Source organism: Filicampus tigris, chromosome 11 (genome assembly GCF_054856515.1).
Source record: "Filicampus tigris isolate MCC_2025a chromosome 11, RoL_Ftig_1.0, whole genome shotgun sequence".
Classification (NCBI taxonomy): Eukaryota; Metazoa; Chordata; class Actinopteri; order Syngnathiformes; family Syngnathidae; genus Filicampus; species Filicampus tigris.
Genome location: NC_141227.1, coordinates 6,257,547 through 6,267,586, shown reverse-complemented (window position 1 = coordinate 6,267,586; position 10,040 = coordinate 6,257,547). Strand labels below are relative to the sequence as shown.

At 39.9% G+C, this 10,040-nt stretch overlaps 2 protein-coding genes across 5 annotated transcripts in view; one reads left to right on the top strand and one right to left on the bottom strand.

The window, feature by feature from the left end:
- Positions 1–376: 376 nt before the first annotated feature.
- Positions 377–3,151, top strand: LOC147139543 (epithelial cell adhesion molecule-like). The gene is made up of 9 exons (XM_086045532.1): positions 377–740; positions 1,285–1,386; positions 1,489–1,750; positions 1,867–1,932; positions 2,039–2,105; positions 2,200–2,298; positions 2,379–2,576; positions 2,657–2,701; positions 2,791–3,151. Exons 1-9 carry the CDS (start codon positions 680–682, stop codon positions 2,812–2,814), a joined length of 924 nt encoding a protein of 307 aa, XP_085901658.1. The 5' UTR covers positions 377–679; the 3' UTR covers positions 2,815–3,151.
- Positions 3,152–6,071: 2,920 nt separating this feature from the next.
- The window catches only part of plekhh2 (pleckstrin homology domain containing, family H (with MyTH4 domain) member 2), a 35,872-nt gene continuing 31,903 nt past the window's right edge, over positions 6,072–10,040 (bottom strand). For all 4 annotated transcript variants that reach the window (XM_086045639.1, XM_086045642.1, XM_086045641.1 and 1 more), the window contains 3 exons: positions 9,848–9,934; positions 9,409–9,558; positions 6,072–7,916 (listed from right to left, as the gene is read on the bottom strand). In XM_086045639.1, the coding sequence (XP_085901765.1) occupies positions 7,731–7,916; positions 9,409–9,558; positions 9,848–9,934 (423 nt within the window). In that variant the 3' untranslated portion in view covers positions 6,072–7,730. The remainder of the gene's footprint in view (positions 7,917–9,408; positions 9,559–9,847; positions 9,935–10,040) is intronic.

The following is a 10,040-nucleotide window of genomic DNA, read 5'->3' as shown; positions in this document are numbered from 1 at the left end:
CAGCGCCACTCCACAAACAACGAGCGGGGGAGGGGAAGACACGAGGCAGGATCCGGGAAGGCAGCGCCCGCCGCGAACAGGTCGCAAATTAATGAATGGTGGTAAACACTGTGGCTGGCTGCTGCGCCCCCTTCCCACTCCAGTCGTACCGGCCAGTACGACGGTCAGTCCGCGCCTGATACTGGGGAACAGCTTGTTAATACTGGGGTACGTCCCCAATTAAGAGGGGGCGACAAAAGTCGCATACTTAAAATAAAGGGGAAGAAGAAGCCTTGAAATGAAAAGGTCTGAGAGTGAGAACCTCATTACACCGGAAAAGGTGCGCCCGACTCACCCTTCCAAACTCCTCCTCCTTCACCACCTATGCAAATTAATGTGACGTATCGAGACTCCCGCGTTATAAATTCTCTTCATGCTTGCTTTTCCTTTTGTAGACAATCAATACTGATTGAGTCAACTCGATTCAGAGTTAACTAGAGAGACACGCCCGTTGCTTTGAGTGAGCCTTTACCCTACATTGCGCGGTCCCGTCTGTCCAAACAGGTTTGACGAGGACACACCTGGAGGAAGACCAGGAAGCTTTGTGTTTCAACTCCATTTTTGACCTCTGTGGAAGACGGACGGATCTAAAGCAAACGAAGGACTTTCAACAAACTTATTTTTCGCCATAAATTCAACCATGAAGATGTGGATTGCTCTTGTGCTCGCCGCCTTCGCGGTTGGAGCCTCGGCCCAAAGTTGTAAGTCATTTATTCATTGTTTGCTGTGCTTTCAGCGTTTAACAACGTCGTTCTATTTGACAACCTTATAACTAAAATAATAAATTTGAATAGTGCTAACACTTTAACGTCGAATATTTATGTTTTTAAAGTTAGTTAAGTTGTTTATATTGCGTTTTAAATATCTCACCCACCTGTCAGTATTTTAATGATCAAGACACGTGTTAGTAACACAAAAGTTGGTCGTTTGAAAGTATATTACGTGTTTCATATAGGCTGTCAGAAGTCTGAATTTAAAAACGTAATGCGGATATCAAGCGCATTTAGTTTCGTTGCTGAGTGGGGGTGGGGAATGTTAGCCCGCTCCCCCGAGACTTCTGTGTGTGGAGAAACCAACGCCCATGACTTGATTAGCGTTTGCTTTTGTTACGCTATTGTCATATAAAATACAGAACTATACCGTATAAGTCATTGTAATTCTTTTTTTTTTTTTTAAATCACAGAATTGTGATGAATCATGTGTTAATCTTTTGTCTCAATCATTGGTAATTCTGGTGCTCCCCAGGTTCATGTAACACTATGAAGTGGGCCACCTGTGATGGAAATCCTTGTGAGTGTTACGTCATGGTTGGTGATCAGATGAAACAGAATCTTGACTGCTCTAAGTGTAAGTAAATAATCCGATTTTTACTACAAGATTCTTTTCCTCCACTAGTGAGTGGCCTACTTGACGCATGTCCGCCACCCCCTCCCCCCAATGCTTTTCCAGTGATCCCCAAGTGCTTCTTGATGAAGGCTGAGATGTACAGAGCCAAAAAAGGCTTGGACACTCGTACCTTAGGAGGAAAGCCCGTGGAGACTGCTTTTGTGGACAATGACGGCATCTACGACCCCGAGTGTGAGAATGATGGCAAATTCAAGGCCAAGCAGTGCAACAACACAGAGGAGTGCTGGTGCGTCAACAGCGCCGGTGTTCGACGAACAGACAAGGGCGACAAGGACCTGAAGTGTGAAAAGCTGGTGGAGACCTAGTAAGCTTTTATTTTTGTTGTTGTTGTTTTTTTGCCCATTGTCCTCATTTTGTGTTGGGAAGCAGAAGAGAAGCCTGTAATTCATTTGTACACTCCTAAAATGTTTTTTCTTCTAGCTGGGTCCGTCTTCAGCTAACGCACAAACCAGTGACAGGTCCTGTAGATGCTAATACGTTGAAGGTGTAAGTACATGCAATATTGTGAATTTGGAAAGCTCAGACTAGAGATAAAATTGTTGGGCAGTGTGTATGAGAACATTTGTAGTAATTGGTGTTCTTTCCCTAACAGGGCTATTGCTAATGCTATCCACAAGCGTTATGACAACTTTAACAAGGACATGGTGAAAGAGATTGAGGTAAGTGGACTCTTGAGTGTGTATTTTAGTTTAAAATGCATTTCTGCACCTAATGTTGTTGTAACTTTCCCCCCTCCCACCCCTCTCTCTGCAGTATGACCCTGATGCCCGCATGATTGTGGTGGATGTGATGAAGCCTAAGGGAGAGCGCAAGAGCGATCTGACCAACATGGCCTATTACATGGAGAAAGATGTACTGCTCTGCAACTTGTCACAATTATTTATTTTTTATTTGTAATTGAAATACTGACTGTCTCGTTCGTCTTCCTACAGGTGAAAGTGCTGCCGCTGTTCAAGAACCAGGAGAATTTTGAGCCTGTTGTGGGCACCCAGAAAATAGAGATGGAGAACATCTTGGTGTACTATGTGGATGAGGAGGCCCCGACATTCACCATGAAGCATCTTACTGGTGGAATCATTGCTGTCATTGTGGTGGTCGTACTGGCTGTGGTGACCGGCCTGCTGCTCCTGGTGAGTTTGACACAAATCCAAATCTTCATAAATCTTGAACATTAGTTATTAACTTTTTTTTTTTTCCCGTCGTCATGTAGTTCTTCTTCAGAAGGCGTCAGAGTCAGAGGTACAACAAAGCTCAGGTGAATAGAACACGCTTCAGAGACCTTTTACTTTCTTCAAACCTTTTCATATTTGAATTTTGAATGTTAATGTAACAATTTTTGTGCAGCAAAGAGAGATGGATCCCATGTAAACGCTTCATCGCAGCAGGAGACCAGAGTCATCGTTGGATGCACATACTTGCAGTGTGCCATACAGCGTTCTACCAGGAAGACAAATTTTTGTAAAGGAACAATCAACATGCTCGTTGTTATTGACACTATTCATACTGCCTTCTATTTATAAGTTGTGTAAAGTTTTTATCAGTCCCCCCCCCCCACCTCTATGCCATGCTTAAATTTGTTCTAGTACTTGTAAATGCGGCATTTTAAATTTCAGACGCTGTTTAACGATTTAAATTCCATGTTAGATTGTACAGTTTCTTACAAGTGTTTTTTGTTGGATTATTTTTAATAAAATGTTTTAAAGACTCTCGTTGAAGTTTGCCGTCATTAATTTGTTTAAAGGTGCATTAGGGTGACACTGCCATGACTCATACCAGGGCAATAAGCCACTTCTACTGCCAGTCTTTACAATGTGAGCATTAGTTGATGTCAAAAGTATGTTTAAATGAGAAAAAATAAATTTTGTAATTTCCATAGATGGATTATCAACAACCGATTTAGTTTGTGTGAAGCTATTGCAATGCCTTTCTAGTCTTTGCATAAATAATGGATTTATAGGTACTTGCATTGTTCACATACGCATGAGAGTACACTAAAATGCACAGTGCATGTGTTAAAAAAAAAGACATTCATGTGCAAATCTTAGCGATGACAAGGAGGATACTGTTTGTCATGTTCCCATTTTGATCAAACTGGGGCTTGATGGATGGATGGTCTTTGATTCCCACCCAAAAAGAGGCATTTATGCAGTAGTTCACTATCACATTCCGGTTGGTGAATGGAAAAGGTGGCGAATGTTGACTCAAGGTGACCTTGTTATTTCACTCTCCGGGGCTTTATTGTCCTATGTAATAGAAACTGAACTGTCACTGACTCACTTCTCTATTGGTTGACATCATTCTGCCCAAAACCTACATGAACGATACTTGGCCAGCATGCATTAGGATTTGTTAGCTGAGAGTGCGCAATATGAGTGTGCTTTGTGTATTGACAATACTGTTTGGAGTATGAGAGCAGCCTGCTGCGTGACAACACTTAGTGTACGAAGGTGTGTTTGTTGTCTCTGAAGCTGTTCAAAATTTAGCTCAACCTGACAGTCAGGTTTTGCTTTGCTTGTGGAAACACACACTGTATTCATGCAACAGGTGACACAAGAAAAACTCTTTTTTGGAAGGACTTCACACTGCAAAGACAAAATGGCGGAAGTGGCAATGGAAATAGACAATCATTAAAACTCAAAGGGCTGTGAATCTGTCAGTTATTTGGGATACCTGCCGCCACTTGTTCAAAGGGTTGTTTATGAGCAAAATAATCTCTGTGTAACATCTGTCAAGTCATCGAGGGTTGCAGACAGGAATTTGAAATAACAATAACATAATGGGCAGCACAGATTAAAGTACAAATTTAAGTGTGAATCGTTGTGTCTCTTTGTGCCCTGCGATTGGCTGATGACCAGTTCAGGGTCTCACCTCAAGTCAACTGGGGAGGCTCAGCTCACCCCTTACCCAAATGAAAACAGAGGAGAAAGATAATTGATGCAAAATAAAAGCAACATCTCCTTAATTCTTCAGTTTTAAACATATTTTTTTTAAACTTAGGTTTTATCCTGCTTGTATTATGAGCGTGTGTGCATGAATAGTATGAGTGCATTTTATTTCATAATGGTATAGTAAACAAACAATGATCTCTTGGCCATGTTGTTTTCTTGCTGTGGTGTGATAGTAAAGAATTTGATTGACACTGAATTTAAGAAACAAATGTTCTTCATTTAAGACATTCAGATGAATCATACATTTATATATTTTTAAAAATGCTATTAATATAAGTAAGTTGTGGCAGAGTATCAAGGTGTCTAAGAATACTGCATCCATGTGACAATGGTAGAAAAATCATATCAAATATTTCTCATAGATTTGGGATTGGCCAGAGAGTGACAAGGTGTGGCAATTATTATAGCGAAATGTGTTTTTGAAGGATATGGTAGTAATAGAGGTTATTGTGCTTACTTATTCTTATGTATTTGCGCACACAACAAGCACACAGGGCAGTAGTATCATTATTTGTATTTACTTGCCACACCCAATTTTCAACTTCACCCTTCGCCCTCCCTCTTTTGATCACCACAGCAACCTGGAACAAAAGGCACGTCTCAAACTAGTTCAGACAGGTCAGGTATCATATATCCTCCCCCTGCCTTGTGTGAAAGAGTGCTGGAATGAGGGAGTGTCACTTGCTGTCAGGTGGCGGTTGACGGTATCAACACGTCACTCCAATTTGGCAGCAGAGGCAGTTCTGTGGGGAGGAGCCATTTGAGATTGGGGGGTTGGGGAGTGGGAGGCGTCTCTGAACTATATGACAAAGGTTTGAGCAATCATTCAATATTCTGACACCCAGTTCAATGTTTATTTACCAGTGCGCTCTTTGTCGTCACTACAACGGCAACTTTGGCATTTTAGTTGGGAAACTACATGTAACCAGTGAGGCAAGACTAGTTAACAACTGTGAGCTTCTGGTAGCACTAGCGGTGCCGAATTCCACTAGTTAACACCTAGTGCCTCTCTCAAAGTACCGTGTGGATATTACACATAAAGTAGTCCCATGTAGATATTAAGTGGTGCAGTTTTGCCTCTCTAGTTATGTGAAGTTGTCCTATTAGCGAGGACAAAGGCAAAGAGCGGACTACAAATAGTTCAGGGACCTTAAAGTCAATGCAAACATTTTTTTTTTCTCAAGAATGTGTTCTATGCAAGCCCACTAGTTGAAACAGGGCATTCTGATAAATATTGCGTTTGTGGAATAAGTGTTAATCCACTCGTTTTTAGCCATCTCTGGAGGCGGCCTTTTTGTTTTCTGTCGACTGAAAATGACATCACAACTGCTCACAACCACCTATCACGGCTCAGATTCAGAAAACAGGTCAGCCGTGATTGGCCGTTGTGAGCAGTTGCGATGTCATTTTCAGTCGACAGAAGACAAAAAGGCCGCCCCCAGAGATGGCTAAAAACTAATGCATTTTGCTGCTTAATTTATATTCCGCAAACGCAAAATTAATCAGAATCCCGTGTTTCAACTAGTGGGCCTGCTGGGAACATATTCTTGAAAAAAAAAAGTTTGGGTTGACTTCCACTTTAAGATGATGGATATCGAATAAATGCTTACATTTGGAAAATCAAGCATCCCTGTAGGCATGGATTAATGAGATAAAGACCAAACACATAAACACCAATGGATTTTTAGACATCTGCAGTTTTATTTGTCATAGTTTTTTCACTTATGTATGATTTAAATAAAACGCAGCCTGACAAACGTGCATCAATCAGAGCATCTTATTAAAGGACCATTACATTAAATGAGTTGTATTTCCAGTTTTTATATTAACATGATGTGTGTGGTCAATGTTGCAAAGTGCAAAATGACACGGAACATCATTCTGCAGCTTTAAGAAGTTCATATGGGTGTCAGTTTCCTTTCTGTCCAGGTTATTCAGTAACTATAGAAAGCACATTGCCAGCAGGTTTGTTACTCTGTTACAACTCGTCCTTCTGCTTGACCAGGTCACCATAATGACAGCTTCATTTCCCTTACTGCACTTACATTTTGATACCTCAATACCTCAGCCAGAGTGTCAAGTACACCTGCACAATCTAATCACATCTGAAACGAGCTTTAGGTGCAATTAGGGGTGGGCGATCTGGCAAAAATATCATATCACGTTTTTAAAAAAATAAAATCACAATCACGATTTTTCCATGATTCTTTTTTTACGTCGTTTTTTTAATTTGCACAATTCTGACTATTTTCCTCATGTTAAACATAGAAAACATGTTTAAAATGCGTATAAAACTCTAAAAGAAAAAAAATGGCATTTTAAGTCAGCTAAGCTTTCTGAACAGCTTTTAATTTGAATAGTGACAATTTTTTATCAAAATGTGCAGTGAATGTAAACAAAAGGTAACATAATGTAAACATAAAAACACAGCTCGTAACGCAGGTCTAGTACTTTGAAGAGTCTTCGTTTTCCACTGTTTTAATGGGAATCATGTCTTCAGCAAGGTAATAAGTCACTGCCTCAGTTACTTCGTTACACTGCTTGCTTGTTTTATTTCATATGGAGTGCTCTTGTTAAATGACTGTGTTACCGTGGGTTGCGTTAGCTTGGAGCTAGCGGCTGCCTACGGCTACCAATGGTCTGATCTCCGTTTGAAAATATTGGAAATACATCTCATTATGATGCAGTGAAGATGTAAACCACTGCAGCTATACTTTAAAACACAGCATTGTGTGGAGCATTAAATTAATGACTGTAGTTGTGTCAACCAAACAGTGTTAACATTTTTATGAAGGCAATTTTGTCCTCCTCCAGTCTGAGTAGATTCTGCAGATGTAGCTCATTGTTGTGGCTATTATTTTCCAGCAATTTTCATCACTTTAAAGTTGTCATACATTTCTACTTTCGCAAGCTTTCATTCCTTCTTACGTAACATAACCTTCATTACAGAGCAGTATGCACTAGTCTAGTGCTCCACAAAAATGATGCAGGTACGTACACTTTATGCCATTTTAGTAAAAAAAAAAAAAATATATATATAAATCCTCCACCCCTACAGACCACAGCGTTTGTGTAAAAATACACCTGACAGCAGAGATGAATGATATTGAGAACATTAGCTTAGTCAATCAGTAAACAGTGTTGACTCTTCAGCCAGAACACTCAACGGCAACACTCATAAGGAAACTGCTTCAGATTGGTTTGTACCTTTGTACCTATAAAGCTAGCAAAATCCCTTTCAAGTGATACGTCAACTCCCAAACGTTGTGTGCAGGGAAATGCACGAGTCTCTAGAGACGTGACCTTTTTTTCTAAACCCAGAACAGGACTGTGCTGTCACAACAATGTGGGCGCCTTACTGGGACGACCCAGCGCTGGTGGAGACTTGCTCCTCAGCTCTTTGCACTTCAGGCTGATTGGCTGGGCCACCATGAGAGCCGGGGCGGAGAGGTGATGCGCTGCAGCCTTCTGCTGATGCGCGCTGTTGATGTAGCTGGAGATGAGGAGAGTGATCTCTCTGATCTGTTGATGAAAGACAACAGTCAATATATCCATCCAATAATATATCCATGTGAATGAACAAGCCTAATAGTGTTGTTTTAATGAGAAGTATCCAAAGTGAGTTTCTGATATTCCTTTTCTACTTTGCCCCCTTGTCCCTGCTCTGCTGTTTGTGACTCATTCTTTATAGCAACAAGTAACCACACTAAAGTGTGACGTGCTATTCAGTGATCCTGTTAGGGACCTTAAAGTGGAAATCAACTCAAACACATTATTTTCAAGCATATGTTCCCAGTAAGCCCACTAGTTGAAACCTGGCATTCTGATTAATATTGCGTTTGTGGAATATGAGTTTAGCAGTAAAATCCACCTGTTTTTAGCCATCTAAGGGGGCGGCCATTTTGTCACTTCTGTTGACTGAAAATGACATCATAACGACCAATCACCAGTTGTTACCTGAGCCCTGAGAAGTTGTGATGTCATTTTCAGTCGACCGAAGTGACAAAATGGCCGCCCCCAGAGATGGCTAAAAACAGGTGGATTAACTCTTATTCTACAAACGCAATATTTATCAGAATGCCTTGTTTCAACTAGTGGGCTTGCATAGAACATATTCTTGAAAAAAATATGTTTGGGTTGACTTCCACTTTAAATTTTCTTTCACTAGGGCCCGAAGCTTAACATTGGGAGGCGTATGTAAAAGCCTACCACCTACAAAAAAAAAGTATTTTGGAAACATTAAAGAAAACAGGAAATCCGCTGGTCATGATGGTTAGACTTGAAGAGCAAAGTATTTTTTAGGTGATACTTGCTGTGAATAGTTTAAGAACCACTGCTCTATCTAGTAAATTACTGACTAGTAAAGTACTGATGGGAAATAAACTGAAAGTTAAAAAGAAATAGCACATCAGACAGTAGTGCAGTTTTGAAGTAATTAATGCCCAACAATTTTTCATTATAAAGACCACTAATAATAGAAGTACCAGGCTGCTGCTAAAATTGCATCTTTGTTATTTAAAAAACCTAAAGGCGCATTTTATGTTTGTGTTTATGCGCTTGATTAATGTAATGTGACAGGACTCACCAGGGTCCCTACAGTTTAAGGCAAGTTAAATTCAAGACTTTTAAATATATTTTAATTCCATTTCAAATTAAATTTAAGACCAACTTCACAATGTTCCCAATGTCCCAAGTTGTATGAAGTTGCTACAGTAAATAAATGACATGCATCTGCTCTTGATGAGTCATGACTAAACCCACGTCACTGTTTTGTTGGTTCCACAACCAGGATTGCACGATGTTACCATGAGTCATTCGGTCAATTATTTTTGAAGAATTTTAAAATGTATTTTGACATTTTTGAAGACTTTTGAAAGATGGATTTAAGACATTTTAATGCCAATTAAGGCCATGGTTTTAGATTCATGCATTCAATGCTTGTTAAGACTTTTTTAGGATTCGTGGGTACCCTGCTCACATTAAAGCAGAATTTGATGCACATTTTCCCACTGACCTTTGACACTTCCATAGCAAATGTATGGTTCTCTGAGGGTTTATCTTTGGTCGTGTTGTTACCGTTGTTCTGTGCCACCACAAGCATAAAGTCCTGTTTGCAGCCCCCAAATGTCATCACATTTTTGTAGGGGTGGGACACCAGTGGTTTCTGAAAAAACAGAAATAAGCATATATTTAATGAGTCATGATTGAGGTCATGATGCTCCTGATGAGCTTTGTTCTAGCCAAATGGTGATAACACAAACTAAAGAAGTGAAGAGCTGTCTTGACAACAATTAATTATTCTTGGTGACAATTGTAGACTCCTGTTCTCAATGTCACAAAAACATTTAAAATGAGCTTTAACTTTTTTTTTTTTTTTAACTTTTAATTTGACTAACATAGCAGTTTAGTAGATGGAGTAAAATGTGCAGGTGGAAATTCAGAGAGAAGCTCACAATTGAGTTGTGCTCCAGAACACTAATACCATCTTCGTGAACTGCCAGCCAAACACGTGTTGCTGGGTCTGGAGATGGAGTGATGAACTGAAAACACAAATTGTAATTAGAAATTCATTCATTTCACCCTACAACTTTATCTTTACATCAATTTCAGTGGAAAAATGTTAATTCAATATTTTTTTTTAAAATA

Bases quoted from the DNA above. Each gene is read 5' to 3' on its own strand.
- LOC147139543 (XM_086045532.1), top strand. From the start codon at position 680: ATGAAGATGTGGATTGCTCTTGTGCTCGCCGCCTTCGCGGTTGGAGCC. The intron at 1,387-1,488 runs GTAAGTAAATAA...ATGCTTTTCCAG, and splicing joins GAATCTTGACTGCTCTAAGT to TGATCCCCAAGTGCTTCTTG. The intron at 2,702-2,790 runs GTGAATAGAACA...ATTTTTGTGCAG, and splicing joins AGAGGTACAACAAAGCTCAG to CAAAGAGAGATGGATCCCAT.